This window comes from Besnoitia besnoiti, chromosome V, assembly GCF_002563875.1.
Source record: "Besnoitia besnoiti strain Bb-Ger1 chromosome V, whole genome shotgun sequence".
Taxonomy (NCBI): Eukaryota; Apicomplexa; class Conoidasida; order Eucoccidiorida; family Sarcocystidae; genus Besnoitia; species Besnoitia besnoiti.
Window position 1 is genome coordinate 1,377,915 of NC_042360.1, and position 16,933 is coordinate 1,394,847.

Below are 16,933 nucleotides of genomic sequence, written 5' to 3' on the forward strand. Positions count from 1 at the left end.
TGACATCATTTGCTTCTTGGGCGTCCGAGTAGTCTATTCACCATCGCCGCCTTCCATGAGACGTTCTTTCGTGTATTCGTCCACCTCTGCTCCGGTCACAATTCGGCGCTTTTCTCTCCACGATCTCCGCTGCAGAGGCCAACCACTCAAGTCTCTATCCGCATCGCTCCCATCTTCCGTCCTGCAGTAGTTCCTGGTCCCTTTCATCCGGCTGCGTCCCTTCCAATGCTTTTCACCTCGTTTTTACCGCTGCTTGACCTTCGTTGTCTTCTTTGCCTCCTGTGGTGGTGGAGGTCTGAGGTTTTTTCTGTGGCTCCAGTTCCTCGGACTGCCTTCCTCCCTCCTCGTTTTGCTGGCCTGAAGTCTGTGAAGTGTTTTGGCTTCATATGAGTAGGTATATGCTTTTGACCCCAGTTGACGCCTCCGCCAGGCTCTTTCATCTAAGAAAGCAACTGGTTTCAGCGCAGTGTGAGGCCGTTTGGGAACGGGTGGTGCCTCGCCACTAGAGGCAAGAGCATGCCAATACTGTTTCAGTTGTGCCCAGTCATCAATTCTTTTGGAAGCCTGATGCTTGCCGCGGCTGACAGGGGTAAGCAGAGAGTTGTGCCGTTCTCCGTCCACGCGCATGTATTCTGGTCAAACTGAAATAACACTACCATGCCGGGGATCTCAGTCGGGGCGCAGATTTCGCTCGGCCGTGACAGGCGGAAGGAGAACAGGGAGGGGGAAGAAGCTGCGGAGGGACCTTGTGTTTCTTCATCGCGAGAACTGATCGACGGGGGACAGACAAGCATTCTCCACGACTTTGTTTTTTCAGCCTCTTCTCCTCGTCAGCCACAGGCGGGAAACAGAGAGAACGACGCCCCAGAACGTGCGGGAGCAGAACGCGTGCCGCCGTCCCCTTTCTCCTCTCCTGTCTTGCCGGATACCTGCCATCCGGCTGGAAGCCATGCTCCTTCTCTGCAGTACGCGCTGAGCGCTAGCCACAGACGGGCGGATTCTCCTGAGGGCGAAGCGGGGGCGGCGGGGAGCTGCCGGAAAGTCAGAGGGGGACAGATTGGTGCAATTCGAGAAATTCGCGGAGCACCGCTTAGCGCGGCAGCTTGGTCTGAAGCTGGGGGTCGCGACACTGTTTGGAATCGCTCGCCGAATATCGTGCAAGACGCGCAAGTCACGGCAGGCAAGCGGCCTCTCCGCTCCACTGTGAGTGGTTCTCCCACCAGCAATCCTGACGATGCGACTCTCAGTGATCGATTTAGGAGCGAGGAGCGAACGATTTCTGATGATGTGAAGAAAGATGAATGGAAGACACATGACGGGACACGGGCGACGACGCATCAGGCGGGGAGCTCGCCATCGTCTCCCGGTAGCTCTTTTGCATCGTGCAGCGTATGGAGTGACTTCTCTGAAGAGACGGGCGTGGGAGATGCGCTGCAGGCACAAGGGGAGGGGAAGGAGAGGAAGGAACAGCCTGCGCGGGACACTGGGGAATCTGCCTCCGTGGATTCACCCGGCCGCAGCGCGGCTTCCAGCGGGCGCAGCGAATCAGAGAGTGCGCTCCGGAGATATGACGGGCAGCGACGAGGCGATGTGCATGCAGCCGCAGACCTACCACCACAAGTCGCCTCTTTGCAGCCCATCACGGCGGTGGCGCCGCTCGAGCCTCCGCCTGTGCCGGGCCTCTCGGGGGCGTCGCGGGCCTCAGTCTCGGTGCAGCCTCTGGAAACGCACGACTCGGAGTCGTGGCCAGTTCCGCCTCAGTCGCAGACCACGGCGTTTGAAACCTTCGTGCATTCAGACACCACCTTAACGCAGTGCTCCTTCGTCTCTTCTGCGCAGGCGGTGTCAGCCGTCACAGTGTGGCCGCCGTCGCCCTCAAATGAAGGAGGGGGACAGACGTGCGCGGAGACAGATGCCGGCGAGAGAGAAGTGGGTGCGAGTCGTCTTACTGCGCTGACGTCTCGGGTCTCGCGCGACAGATTAGCGTCTGTGTCTTCGGAGGCGTCTTCATGTCGCCCGGCGTCCTTCTCTCCGTCGTCAGAATCCCCCGTGTGTTCCTCTCCTACGGCTTCCTCGCAAGGCCGCGGGGCCGAAGGAATCGGTGGCGTCGCGGCGAAGAGCGCGCGCGCCGAAGCAGAGAAGAGGCGGCTTCAGAGGCAGAAGGAGACGCGCGCAATGCTTCTCAATAGTCTGAGATTCACGATGTCACTCCGAGGAGACAACGGCTATGAGTGGGGGGGATCCTGCCCCTCTCGCGACACGCTCCACCCCGCCTCAGGCGCTCGTGCCAGCTCTCGCCTGGCACAGGACGACCGCGGTCTGCCTCCAGCGCCTGGTGCCGCTGCCACCGCGGCAGGCGAGAGTCCGACCCTGTCGTCTCGCACCTGCGGGCCGGGGCGTGCTTCTGGCCGTGACGACGGAGGCCGCGCAGGAGGCGCTGCGGGCTCGAGGGAGGGAGCGGGGGCGGCGGCCTCCACGGGCGGTGGTCCGCAGCAGCGGGGCATGCCCGTTCCAAGGAGCCCTGTTGTCGCATCCCGGCGACTGCCGTCTGTGCGCGTCGTTCTCGAGACCATCTTAAAGGCGAAGCAGGCCTCGCACTTGGGACCTGGCAACTCGGGCGCTCCCTCAGCCAGGGGAGGAGGATCTAATGCGTGGGGAGACGGCGGGCCGTTGTGGGGTCTGCCTCCGAACCACGGATTCGCGTCCTCGGGCGCGTCGACTGCGGGCGAAGGCATGGGACGAGCGCCGGAGAGCGGGCAGGGGCGTTCAGAGGTGGCTGGGGCGAGCGGCGGTGCTTGGCCCGGCGCTGGTCTGGGGCCGGATCCGCGGCATCCGTTTACAGCCTCCGAGAATGAGTCCTGGTGGGAAGGCCAAGCGGATCTTTCGCGTTGGTTTCATGGCTTCGGGGACGAAGGAGTTGGGAGCGTGTCCACCCCGTCGTTCAGGAAGAAGGCCGCCGCGGCGCCCTCGTGGCAGGCAGGACTCTGTTACAGTACGAGACAGTACGAGTCTCTCGACGTGCGGAATCTGTCCTTCTACGGCAAAATGACGGCGCTCTTCGAGGCTCATTGGGCTACGATTCACCCACTCGAGTGCCTCGTACGAACGGCGCCTGATGAGGAGTTCCCTCTAGTCTCGCGCAGGGCGGCCAAGAGACGCGGTGGGAGCGAAGCCGCTGGAGACCTCACGCCATTCCACCCTTCGGATGAGGGATGGATCGGAACGGGGGCGGGGGAAGAGGAGGGAAACCGACAAAAAGAAACACGAGTCCATCCGGCGCAGGCCGGCAGGGGTGAGAAGTCAAAGAATGATGGTAAGAACGAGCATGAACTGGTTCCATTTGTCTCCTTGTCCTACCTCATTCCCTGCTTTATGCTACGCGCCTTTCGGCGGCTTACCATCAACAAGACGCTGTTGAAGGAGATGATGGCAGAGTTCCAGCTCAGCGCGCGCCGAACGGGGGACCTCAGACGTGCGTCTCTCGGCGACGTGGCCGCGCCGCTGACTGAAAAAGGCACTTCCTTTCAAAGTCTTCCCTCGCGTAGAGGTGCAACAGGTGTGTCATATCCAGGCGACACCCGGGTAGCGGAGACTGCCGCGCGAGGGAGCAGCTACTGCAAACACGATCCGGTAAGTCAGGGTGCAACGAATGCGACAGGTCGAGCCGCAGCCGCAGCCCAAGAGCCGAAGGTGACAAAGTTTGGAGAGAGTTCCTCGTCGGCGGCACCGGCTTCTGAGGTGGAGAGAAGCGTTGGCCGCCCCGCAGTCGGCCCTCCAGCACCTTTTGCCTCGCCTTTTCTTCCCCAGGCGCCGCGGGCGGATGAGAGTCGTCACGGCGGCAGTGGACCGCTTTGCCCACCGCCACCGTCGCTTGTCGTCCCCTCTCTCCCAGGATCGCCCTCCAACCGTCTTCCAAACCCGCTCAACCTTCGTTTACGCGGTGGCCGTCTCTTTGCTGCTTCGCTTGAGTCCCAGCAGCATTCTGCTTCTCACCTGCATTCGCTTCACTCGCCTGGTGGAGTGCCTCACTCTCCGTCGTCTCCTCAGCTCAATCCACCTGTGCCGGCGCCTCAATTATCTTCCGCCTCCTCTCCGTCTCGTGCTTTGCCCGTTCCGTCCGCTCCCTACCAAGTCCTGCATCTCTATCTGTGCTGCGGAGGAAAAGACATGCTGGCGTTGGACTGGCTGCCCTTCATCAGCCGGTTCCTGCACTACTCCCTGTCAGTCAAGGTGAAGAATCTCCACTCACGGGCTGCAGACGCTGCAGCCGCAGCGGCCGCCGTCGCCGCCGCCTTTAGTGCGCAAGCTGCCACAGTCGACCGCGACACCGCCCTCGCAGGGGCTGCTGCGGCGGCCGCTGCGGCAGCGACGGCTGCCGAAGAGGAGTTGAACCGCAGCAGCAGTGGAACTGACGGGGAGGAGGAGCGCGCAGCTGACCGCCCGGGCCACGCAGGCGGAGAGGGCGGCGCTCGCCTTGAGGGCTGGGGCGACTCAGAGGCGCCTGCTGCCCAGGGGGAGGGCGGAGCTGGCGGTGCCTCGTCCGGCGGACTGCAGGGAGGCGGAGCTGCCGAGAGCGCGGCAAAGCAGCCCTCGCAGGCTGGAAGGCTGGGACCAGAACGGGCACCGAAGGAGATGATGAGTACAGAAACGAGGAGGGATGAAAAGACGGGGAGCGCACGCTTCCCCGAGAAGCGCCGAAGGCACTCGGTCTTCGCTCCTGCAGCGGCGGCCGCTGCCGCCGCAGAGCGGAAGTGGAGGCGTTCGATCGTTGCAGAAGTTAATGAATTCGAGGAACGCAGTGGAGAGAATGCCGTTGAGATAGTTAGGAGAACGTCACGGGACGGCGCACATCGCCAAAGGAGGCTCTCAGGAGGTCGCGCAACCAGTATGTCGCTCCTGGAGAAGGGCGATTTTATGCGCAGGGGAGGGGGAGAACAAGACGGAGGCCGCTACGTGACCGCGTGGACGGGGTTTCGAAGGGCGAGTCAGTGCACGCCTGAGGAGTTCGCTGGGCTCGCCGCTGCTGCAATGAGAAGTCTACAGAAGAAGGAGGAAGAAACCCAGATTCAAAACCGAATTCTCGAGGGGCAGCTATACTACGTCTCGTCTTCGTCTTCTGCACGGCATCCCGTTCCAGCATGCAAAGAAAAGGATGAGCACGCAGTTCGATTGCCTCAGGCTCCCGCGCTGGCGCGTCCAGTCTCCGCTGCATCCTCTGTCGCGCCTCAGCACGCGCCGCGTTTTGCAGGGAAAGAAGCTGAGGAGCCGCGGAACAGTCGGAACTCCTCAGATTCCAGCCTTGGGGATTTTCCTGAGTTCAGCGTGGAACCGTCCGCGCAGGCGTCAGACGACGAGAGCGGTGAGAGAAGGACGCCAACCCCTAAAACTCAGAGGGCAGACGCGGAGCAGGCGCAGCCGAGTTCGCGTGGCCCAGTCATCCCAGCAGCCGCCGCGAATCGCATCGATGTGAGCTCCTTTGCCTCGTCCCCGACTTCGACCCCTCCGCTGTCTTCGTCCGGAGACTGCCATCCCCCTCCATCGCCTCCGTCGGCGCCTCGTTCTTCTTCCCCGCCTTCGCCGTACGTGACGTCTGGTTCTTTCGTGCCTCCAGCTCGTTCGGGGAGCACCTCTCTGCCTTGGTGGACGGTGAAGGAAGTCGAGGTCCCAATTCTGGTCTACATGAATGCAGCGTTTGTGCTGATTGACTATCCTGGCTACGGAGGCAGCACGGGGTCGCCAACGCCAGCAGGGTGCGTCGCGGCCGCGCTGCGGAGTCTGAACGTCGCAATCCATCACCTCAAGAAACAGAGAGGCGAAGACGTTCGGATCCAGATCTCGGTGCTCGGATACTCTCTCGGCTGCGCTGTGGCGCTCCGCGCTGCCCAGGTTGTGTGTCGCCAGCTGCTGCAGAGAAAGGAGGCCCAGTCGAAGAAGCAGCGCAGGGAAAAGAGAGTCGAGAGACGCCGCAGCAAGCGCGACTCTGACACGAAACCCACTGGGGACCCGACGCACGAAGGAAGGGGAGACGAGGTGCCGCGGGCGGGCGCGGAACGAGGCGGTGCAGCTGCCCAGCCCCAGGGCAACCAGGCTGAGCACACGGGCGAGACAAGAAAAGAAAATGCAGATCGGAGGAAGCGACTCGATGGGGTGGCGGAGGAGGGGGCGAATCAGGTTCTGATTTGTTCGCCGTTCTTCGCCCCTCACAGAAGCGCGGAGAGGGAGCGTGCGGGGTACTGCATCACGCAGCAGCGGGCACCGGTAGATGTCGAGGTATCGGAAGGCGAATACGCTTCGCAACAGACTGCCGACCGCACTTCGAGCTCCTCTCGCGTCTGCCCGCGAACGCAGGATCCCGCTCAGGAATCGGTGCCGCGCGTTCCTTCTTTCGCCTCGGAACCTGCGTCGTCTCCAGCCTCATGTCGACTCTCCAGCTCGACGTCTTCTGCCTCTCCCGTGCCCACTTGTCTTTCTGACGCATCTGCTGAGGAGGCAGCAGGCAGCGTGGGGAAGAGTCCGCCCGGGTGGGACCAGTCTTCGAAGAGCTATGTGGAGAATGCAGAGTGCGGAACTACCAAAGAGAATTCACAGCCGCGACCGCCCGTGCCGCCGTCGTCTGCGCTTTTTGCAGCTTCTTCCTCTCGCGGGCTACGGAACGCGCTCAACCTTCACAGGAGTCGCGCGACGTCAACAGAGGAGAAGGGAGATGCAGCGGACAGGAGCGCTGGCGAGGCGACAGATAAGCGGAGGGAAACGGGAAAGACCAGAGGTTCGTTTTCGCACCTGCAGCAGCTTCTTCTCCGGCGCCGGTCAAGGAAAGAGAAGGGAAACGACACTGAGAAAAGAAGGGACACACGTGCGGAGGAAAAAGATGAAGGAGAGCTCGCAGAGAGCAGCCACCGGGAGGAAGCGATGGTGTGCCGAGGAGGAGGACTAGACGGTAGTCTGCCGTCATCTGTGCCGTCGGTTCCCCCAGACTCGCCTTCTTCCGTGGCCTCTCCCCTGTCGCCGTCGCCTTCTTCCCCTCGTTCCTTCCGTGTCGTCTGCTCAGAGCAAGCCGTTGGAGGCCCGCGCACAGCCGCTGAAGATTTTGGGGGACCAGAAAAAGCAAGCGAGCGAGCTCTGAGACGAAATCTGCTTGATGTAGGGATGGAGGTGGGAGCACGAGGAGATTCGCACCGAGCGGAAGGCCTTCATCTCGCCTCGCCCTTTTCGGACTCCGATCAGGACGGTACTCGCTCGCCCTCAGAAGGGCCGAGGCCTACTTCAGGCTTTCGCTCTGCTGCTAGCTCTGTTACTTCGCGAAGGCGATCCTTCGGAGGTGGATCAAGGGACGAGTCAGTGGGCGCCCCAGAGGGGCGGCAAGAAGCGGCAAAGGGTGAAGAGGCTCGACGTGAGACCGTGCAACGGAGGACTCAGCCCCACGACGACGCCGTAGGCTCGCAGGCGAGTCATGAACAGACATCCCCCGGGCATCAGGGCCTCTGTTCCACCGGACTGGATGAGGGAACCGCAGGCAAGTTGCAAACGAGGACCGCGGGACCAGAGGATTTGCCTCTTTGGGGTATCGAGGCAGCTCAGTCGCGCCGTGACGCTTGGGGAAGCGCGGCTGAACGATTTGGGTCTCCCCTCCAACAGAAACTGGGCTCTTTTCCGGCCTCACCTTTTTCAGAGACCATCACGCTGCACACCTTGTTTCCTTCGGCATCGTCGCCTCCGCCTGGGAGCTCCGGTCGGAGGCAACATTTGACTCGCACGCTGAGCATGCCGTCCGTCGCCGGTCATCTGAAGCCGATTGCATCATTTAAGGAGTTGCTGGGCCCTGCGAACGACTCTCGACGAGTCCGTCGGCAAGTGGTGACCGCATCTGCTCCTTCTGCCAGTGCGGAGTGCTCCCTCGCCCCCCTTTCATCCTCTCGTTCAATCTCTGTTGCCGTCTCTCCAGCGTGCGATCCGTTTTCTTCTTCAGTTCGCTGTCCAGCGTCTCCGCCGCATGTGGCTGCGTCCCCGAGCCCGTCGTCTGCCGCTCGGCCTGCTTCGGGTCACTCGCTGCCTTCTCAAGAAGCTCCGGAGCTGTTTCACGCAGTTCTTGAACACGCTGTTGAGTCGCACACACGAGCCGTTGACAGTGACTCAGAGTCCCCAAGCAGACGATATGGACACAGGCCAGGACCGCGCGAGGGACACGCCACAACAGCACTTAGGGGCGTGAGCGGGGTGCTCACGGAATCTCCGGCTGAGCCGCCGCCGGTGTCGTCTCGGATGCACGTAAAGGAAGCCGAAAGGGAAAGCGGCAAGCGGGAAGTGCGCGAGCAGATGCCGTTTGTGTCTGAGCCGAAGTCGTTTCTTTCGTCCCGTTCGCGTCTCGAAGCGTGCGCGTCTTCGGCGCGTAGCAGCGGCAAAACCGGCCCCTCCAGTCGCGGCAGCAGTCCCTGCAAATGGTCAGGCCTTTCGTCGTCTCTGGCGTCGGCGTCGTCTCCTTTTGGCCAGGGTTCGCCGTTCCCCTCCTCGTCCTCGCTGCAGTACGGCGACGACGAAGACACTGCCCCGTCATCGACGAGCTGCTCGCTGGCGACATCTGCGTTTGACTCGTGTTCGAGCGCGTCGTCGGAGGAAGAAGACGAGGCGGACAGCGACGACGACGAATTTTCCTCCGAACTGGATGAAGCGTACTGTCTTCCTACGGAGTTTGCAGAGTTCCGCCGCTTGGTGCTTGTGGCGCCGTTCACGTCGACGGCCGACTGTGCGGCGCATTACCTGAACTTGCCGTGGGGGGTGCGCGGCATGGTTGAGGCGTTTATCTCGTACATTCAAGACGAGTGCACGCGCTGGGACAATGTCGCCTGCATGCGCAGCTTGTGCCGCGTCTTCGACGCGAATCCCAAGCTCTTTGCGGGTGTCGGTCTGTACATCTTCCACGGCCGAGAAGATCGAATCGTGCCCCTGGGTATGGGTCGCGCCCTCGCGGACACTGCTCTCAACTGCTCGTCGTGCGTTCACTCCCACACTGCGGTCAGGTTCGGATCAGGGAGCAGCGTAGGCGTGTTTCACGAGGCCGAGCGCTGCGCGGAGGAAGACGCTGCGACAGTGAAACGCGCCACGAGAGGGGACAAGTCGAGACAGACCGTGCGAGGAGGCGCGCGCGTCGATGATTTCTCAGGGGGGCGGAGCGACGATACGGCGACTCGCTGCGGCAACAGAGCCAGATATCGGCGCGATTCGTCCTCCTCACACTGGTCGAGATCCAGCGCAGATGACGCGCACATGTCGGTGATTACACGTGGACAGCGGTCGCCGCGCATCTCTCTTGCGGCTTCCGAGATGTCGGGCGGCGACCCCGCGAATTCCCGACGAGGAGAGATAGGAGTGATCAGGAGCGAGAAAGACCTCCTCGAGATTCTATCCCTGAGCGAAAAGCAGAGGAGACTGAGAGCCGAACGCGATCGGTCGCAGCAGGGACAGGTGACAGGTGTGGCAGCGGGTGCGGCGGGCGAGACGGAGACTGCGAAGGAGCTCGCGAATGACGTGGCAGGACCCGGGGGGACGCCGCAGAGCAGAAGTGCCGGCTTTCTCTCCAATGTTGAGTCTCGTACCTTCGCTTCTCCCCGCCATTGCGACCAGGGCGAGGGTTTTGGCAGCAACGAGTCCGGGCGTGGACACCCGGAGGACCTCCACGCTGGGTATGAAGAAGAGAAGCCAATCCCCATTCTTCGTCTGAGTTCCTTTTTGGCTTCCGATCAGATCTCTGCAGACGAAGCCTCGCAAAAAGCTGCTTTGCCTCTCGGTGGAGACGCAGAGTGGGAGGGCGAAGCACAGGAGCAAAGGGTTGACAATGACGCCCAGTCGCCGGCGCCACCGTCTCCCTGCCTGGTGTGCCCACCGCTCGTCTCCGACTCGTCGCCGTCAGGTGGGGCGAGGACGCGTGGCGGTGAGGGCGACGGCGGAGGTGCGCAAGCCGCAGGAGAAGGAGAGGCGAATGGCCAGGAAGAAGGGCGCGGAAAAGAGGACGAAGCGGACGAACGTGTGCCTCAGGAGTTATCTCCTTCTCACAAGAAGCAGGAGCCACCGCCAGGAGTCGCGGGTCTCGCTCCGAGAATATGTGGGACGAGATGCAATAGGATGTATGACGGAGAACTCTCTTCGTCAAATGACCAGTATGCGCGTGAATCCAGTTTCCAAGCGTCTAGCGCCGCATGCAGGCGGCATCCGGAGGCGGCCCTCTCAGATATAGGTGGCGAGAAGCGCGAGATGACGGATGACAGCGACGCAGGGAGCGGGAGAAGAAAAGGCAAGAAGGCGGAGGAAGTTTTTGAAGAAGGAAATCTCTCGCGAGAGAGAGTCTCGTCCCCGCGGTCTCGGTACCGTGAGACGCTTGGGATGCGCAGCTGCGGGGGAGGGCGGGGTCAACGACACTCAGGCCAGAAGCTGTGTTCGTTTTGCGCCTTTGGACCGCACGCAGAGGTGGGTCTGCCTTTTGCGGAGAGGTTCCTTCTTTGCGTTTCTTTCGGTGTTACGCTGCCACGTAATCTGTGGAGGTATCTCGGGGAACTATAGAAATTTGTAGTGTCTGCGTGTGTCTCGCGTAGCCGCTTCAGATACGAGCCTAGCCCTTCGCCTTTCTGTTTCGTCGAGCCGTTTCCGAAGCAGTAGAAACTCGCGGCGAACGCCAGCCGGAGCCCGTGTGTCTATCGTCTGTTTCTCCAGCCAATGAAGCGACCTCTGTTTCTTCCGGGCATCTCTGGTTGTCTCGAGGCATGTCTCTATTCTCCGGCAAATATGCAGGTGTATGTATCCTCTTTGAGCTCCCCTTCGTTCCACACGCATCTGCTTATTTAGTGTTCCGTGTTCGAGGCGGTGGAGAATCTAGAGCGCACGCTGGTTCTGTTTTTTTTGTTTTTGACAGCTGATCGAGGTTGGCAACGCGGACCACCGGACGATCTGCTCTTCGCCGGCGCACCAGAAGAAGATTTTTGCCGCTCTGTACGATGACGACGTCGTCCACGTGATTTGCTAGAGAAAAGAGGAGGTTTCAGGATAACAGAGCGGCTGATCATGTGTTGGCGGGTTTCCTGGAGAGATCGAGGTCACGCATGTCCTCCCTTTTTTCTGTTCCCGCTGATGTGCGGCTACGTGAGCAAGAATTCCTTCTCTGGTTTTCCACAGTCTATTTCCTGTTGACACTCTTGGCGGTGGTGGTGTTCCGGTACGTTCCACGTTCTCGTTGAACTTCTGTTATCTCGGTCTTCCGTTCTGCGTTCGAAAGTAGTGCTCGTGAGATGTATCGGTTTCCGCCATTCTGATGCGTCATGTCCTGCGGACGCAAATACAGACAGAGAATGAAAATCTAGGTTTCTCACTGGAGTTCTTGCGTGCGTCTGTGCTTCGCGAACCCTGCTTTCCCAGTTTTTGTAACGCGTTACGGCGTGGGGGGCAGGCGAGTGAAGGACTAACGACACATGCATATGAGCTCAACGTGAAGTACACTGCGGTCGCGGAGCCAGCTCCTGGTGCCAGGCACCGAGCGGCCGTTCGCATGGCTGCAACGGGAGACCGCAGCACTCGGCTTTTTGTGAAATTCTCTCGCAACTATACGCAATTTTGTTCAAGGAATACTTATGGCGCGACGCTTCCGGGGGGTTCTGGATTCTCCGCATGTCCATCCCTGGCATGCCGTGTTCAGTCTTTGGTACTCTAATTCGTCTGTTGTCGTTTCCAGGTGCCCTCCTGTTATGTTCCGAAGAGAGAGGGATCCGGCCTCAACTGAACCTGAAACCCACATTGAACGCTGCCGCTTCTAAGCCGCCGAAACTGTGCCACATCGTGGGTGCGTTTGTTACCAGTCCCGACGTGCTTACAGCGCTTACTTCCAACGTGAGCAACGATGCGTGTTTCTCCATTTGGGTAGTTACTATTTGCTCGCGCTGCGTGGTTCGCGCCAGTTGCACGTTAGCCACTCCTCTTTACATGCCGCCTAGCCTTTCTGAATGCTTCTAAGTACCCGTCAACATGGATCACACGGCTATCCAGATGAGAGTTACGGTTGGCCTAGGCCACTAGTGACATGCACGCACGCAGAGCGGCTACGCTGGAGGAGAGAGAGGTGTTGTCAAAACATGTACTTGTATGAGCCGGCATGGTCAGAGTACTGCCATTTCAATCTTCGCTAAGTTCGGAGACCTGCTAACCGCACGTTTTTGTAAGCCCGAGCTGCTTCATATTTTTGTCCGTTTCAACTGCGGGAAGTATGCGGCGCCAGTAGACGAACCTGTGCTATATGCCAGTCCACTACTGACGGGTCTGCGTCATGCTTCCACAAAGAGACGTGTTCCGTTTTGTATCCCACACTGGAGGCCCAGCGAAGTGCTGCGGTCAAGGAAATATGAGGGCGTTTCATTATTACGTTGTACTTCTAGAACAGGTTTACGGTGTATGCTGCCGAGCGGCGTACAGCAGTGGGGATGCATCTTTTTGAAGCCAAATCCGTGCCTCACGCTTGGCGCAGGTAGTCCAGGGGAGGGCGCGGCCTTTACCCAAGAATCCAGTGGGCACGCTCAAGTTGCCCTCCGTGGGGAGACCAGCTCAAAAAGGGGCACTCGGCTGAGGAATATCGGTTCACGGGGCAGGGGTGTCAGAGTTCGTACTGTTACACGAAGGGAGATATCTCAGCTCACTATACAGCCTTCCTCTCTGTATTGATGGAGGAGCATGTCTGCGATTTATACCGACCAGAGTACAAATAGCTTGTCGATCTGTCCACATCCAGCCTCGGTTCGAGCCCCACGCGTGCGATGCAGAGCTATGCAACACCGCAACCTAGCTGCCATTCGAAGGTTACGGGGTGGAGAACCCGGCAGGCGATCTCTGCGAACACATTACAGAAACGAAGCACAGACCGATATTCTTGATGCAAAGTTCCTATTGGCAAGTAGTATGCGCCGGAAGATGGTTCCGCTGGGCAAGGGACTCCGTCAGCGCGTGAACGTTGGTCTTGTGCATTCGGCTTGGGGGGGAAGGTCTCTCATACACTGCCCAACTCGACAGCCAATAATTCGGTGCCTGTGTGGGCGTGTAGTCCACTCGACATAGCCTGATAGAGCTGCAACTCTGTACGACCGCTGCAGCACCACCGGGCCGCGCCCGGGCAAGGCGCAGTCAACATGCTCGTCCCCTCCTCGGTTGCTCGCTACCCACGCCGCAACGGTTTGCTTGCAAGGTATGCGGCGTTGTGTGCCGATAACTTGCCAGTCACTTTCCTCTTGATCAACATGCTTGGGGCGACCAGGCAACTCCTAGTTCGCCCTTCGGGGTGAGAGGGTGAACGGCATCGTGCATGCTGGTGTTGGGTTCTCTTCGGCCACGTTTCATCGTGCGTAAACCGTCACTCGGCTACGTAATGAGGGCCGTTACATACTTGTACCGCCCGGAACTGTATGCCTATAAGTGCACCCCGTCTCTCTGCGTCCGGCTGGAATTTCTTTCAACGCGAAGAGATAGCTAGGCATTGCCGCCAGAGGTGGTGTCAACCTCGTGAGACTTGCCGCCCCTGTATACGTCCTCACGCTAAGTCAGCATGCGTACGTGGCCTGCCCCTTGCGGGCGCGAGCATGGTCGATTCCACTGGAGCTGACTTAGCGCAGGCATGGAATCCAGATGTCACCGGCAGAACCCGGGGAAAACAAAATGGGGATCCGGCCCTCTCCCATATGTCTCGTAACGCAGAAGAGTGGAACACATCGCTCCAGAGGTATCCTGTCTGCAGTTTTGCGCTTTACCCAACACGAAGAGGGCTTTCGCTCACATGGCGTTAGTAGCTCTTCCTGGGTGCTTTCCCTTCGACGGCGAGCACTCGCGCGCACGTCCCAACTCCTTCCATTCAAAAGCGTACGACAGCGTTTGCATCGTGTGGGGGGTGGAACGGAATCCAGGAGGTGATTCCCGAGACGGCGCAACGGGGGATCGAGATACGAACTGGGCGCATTCACAGTAGACACGAGCGTCGGTCAGGTCTCCTCAGGTATGGGAGAAGCTGAGAGAAACGCAGCTGTAACCGCATATCCGTGACCTTCTGTAGCAAAATAGGGACAGGGCTGGGACAGGGAAGACGGAACTCTTGCCAGAGCGATGTTCGACCCTTAACCGCTTCTGGGGTATGCGTAAGTGGATCCCACCGGAGAACATTCAGATAAGGGCGCTTGCCAAACTGGCGGAGATGAAGTGTCTGGCGAGTTCGCAGGCGACGGGAACCAAGTCCGGAAATACAAAGGAAGTAAGCTGGATGGGGAAGGAGTCGAGAAAGAGGTGGATGAGGATCAATAATGGGGCAGCAGTGACATCTGTGTTCGAGCGAGGGTCCTGTATACAGGAAGTGGGGTCCGTCATGGCGAGGGCAGATCACGGCGCCTGGACAGCGACCGTCAGTAATAAGGCCCCTGACGCGAACTCCCGGTACGTGGAAGACATGCAACCGGCAACCCTTGTGAAGGCGCGGCGGTCTGCCGCTGACCACGGGTGTACGCCAGGTTTGCCTGCAGCCCCACTGGTGTGACCTGGCGCACCGGTGGTTCGAGACCTAGTGCACCAGTCTGGAGTGAGCCTTGTTGTAGTGGCGCCGGATACCAGAAACTTGCAATGAACTAGGAAGAAACATAGGGCACTCTGGAGCCTGATGGCCACGTTGGTTGCCGCACATCTGCATCACGCATTTGCACACTCATTTGCACAAAAGTGTGACCACCTATGGAAAACAGAACTCGTCGTGGGCTGAACGATAAAGACCCGCGTTGTAGAGCCCGGACACATACACGCCCTACGGCTCTTGTAGTGGAAACACTTAGATGAAGATCTAGCGGTATGAAACCAGGCGGCGGTCCTCCGCTACTTGTTCCTGGTGTAGGTGGAAGAACACCTGGAACAACGCCAGAGACCGGTGGCACGGGTCCCGACACAACGCCTGAACCCTGAGAGCTCGTGCGACCTGCCAAGTGCCTCTGAATACCCGAGGCCCGTCCGCCAAAACCGAGCTGCCCAGCATCCTCAAACGGCAGACGTTGATCATCCCCATGCATTCTCTGCTCAGCGCTTTCCAATTCCCCTAACTCCAATAGTGGGACAAGCTGGTCGCCTTCCGAAAGTTGTTCTGCTGATAAACGACAGCCACGGAGCAGGACTGGGCTCCAGAGGTGCAAAGCCGTGATTCAACGTCAAGACTTGTCGGCCGACCTTGCGCAGTGGTCCGGTTAGCAGAAAGTAAACGGATGATTCTGGAGTCCCCGGGGCTCTTTTGTATGCACGTTGGGGTTGACGGAGAAGGAAGGAAAAGGAGGTGCGGTTAGGCGGAGCGGCGCACAGCTAAAGTGACCTCTCCCGGTGCGGGGAGCGGCACGAACGACATAGGCGAAAATAAACAGCCGGAAGAGGCGAGTTGTCAACAGAAGTTGTCCTCGTCGGCTGTATTCGCACGCAGTGCTGAGGAGTGGTCCTTTTCTGAGGAGAGGGGCGAGTAGATGTCGGCATACGCCGAGCCAGACGCGGAGGACTAGTACCGTCAACCGTTACCGGGCGACGAAGCTTCTAGACGCCTGCGCGCGGCCAATGGTTGATACTAAAACGGGTACGCATGCAGTGCATGGTCGAAGGCAAGTCGATTGGCCGGCTGTGCGGGACATGCGCCGTAACACGGTCTCCCGCCGATGATATACAGCCTAACTGCAGTCCGGTCCACTGCCATACCCCCGACTCCACCCAGGGTCGTTCTCAGGAAGTCTGAGGGTCCCCTAGTACGTGGGAGTCCCTAACGGCAGGCCGCAGCCAGGACTCGCCTCCTCTCGTGTTGGTCGTGAACAAACCAAAAAGCCACCTAGTTTGTAGAGACTGCCGTGGACACAGTGGAGGGGACTGATAGAGTTGCAGGCACGCCAGGGAGCAGCCTGTCTGACTCTGTAGTCCCGCGTAGACCACCCCATCGAATGCGCTTGGCGAGTTAACTTCTCCTTCTGCATGGGGTCCCCGGTGGGTCCTGACGGTGCGCGCTCGCACAGGTCGCATACACAAGAAATGAAATCATGTGATGAGCGACACTCGCTTTATTAGTAGGAAGGTCGATGGACAAGATACGGGCGTCTGAAGACGCCCGAAGCGGCCTCCGTGCGTTGTTGCGGCCAAATGGCGGGGGCATGCTACAACTACGGGCACTTTTTTCGTTGTGGAGGAGCTGACGGCAGTACTTGTCGGCAGGACGGGGGCACCTTTACGTAAGTCTACAAAGCGAAAACCCTCTTCTCTGTCGTCTCGCTGTTAACATCAAACGTCGCGGCAGCCGTTCCGTCGCGGTTTGGTGGTCAGGCTGCGTGAAGTCGCGCCTTGAGTCCCGTCAGTGCACGAAAACCTCATATATAGTGTGACTGTTCTACCAAGTATTTTGTGAGCCGCATGACTTCGACGTGTGGCCGAAGAGGCGGGACATATGCTGCTGCAAGGTAGTAACAGTCAGCGGGGAGCCGTAGCATCCTACGCCAGAACTCGAATGATAGCTCCCGGGCAGAAACAGGGATGTGGATTGACCGGGGTCACAGGCGCGCTTGGGGGATTCTTGAGTGGTTTCACAGCCGAAGACGGCTGGCGCTAGAGGGAATTACGTCAGCCTCAATTCTTTGCACATGGTGCTAGAGATTCAGAGTACTTTAGTCTGAACTCGAGACGTTGCCAACCAGCATGATTCCCCACATCCTACAACAAACGCGACAGCTTCCCTTCACTCTTTCCCGCCTTCGTGCGCCCGTGCAAGGCTAGAGTCGCTCCGAGCAACGGGATCTGCTGAGCCACAGATGGACAGTAGCGTCCTCCTCAAGCGGCCAACGCGCACTCTCCGTGTCTCACGGAGTAGAAGTACGTCATTCCGCCAACCTGGTGCAGATTCTCTGTGAACCTGATTGGTGAA

At 59.6% G+C, this 16,933-nt stretch overlaps 1 protein-coding gene across 1 annotated transcript; it reads left to right on the forward strand.

The window, feature by feature from the left end:
* Positions 1-657: 657 nt before the first annotated feature.
* BESB_060130 (uncharacterized protein) lies at positions 658-11,011 on the forward strand (the record flags this gene model as incomplete). The annotated part of the gene is made up of 2 exons (XM_029364427.1): positions 658-10,458; positions 10,901-11,011. The coding sequence occupies 2 exons, from the start codon at positions 658-660 to the stop codon at positions 11,009-11,011; spliced, it is 9,912 nt and encodes a 3,303-aa protein (XP_029219135.1).
* Positions 11,012-16,933: the final 5,922 nt, after the last annotated feature.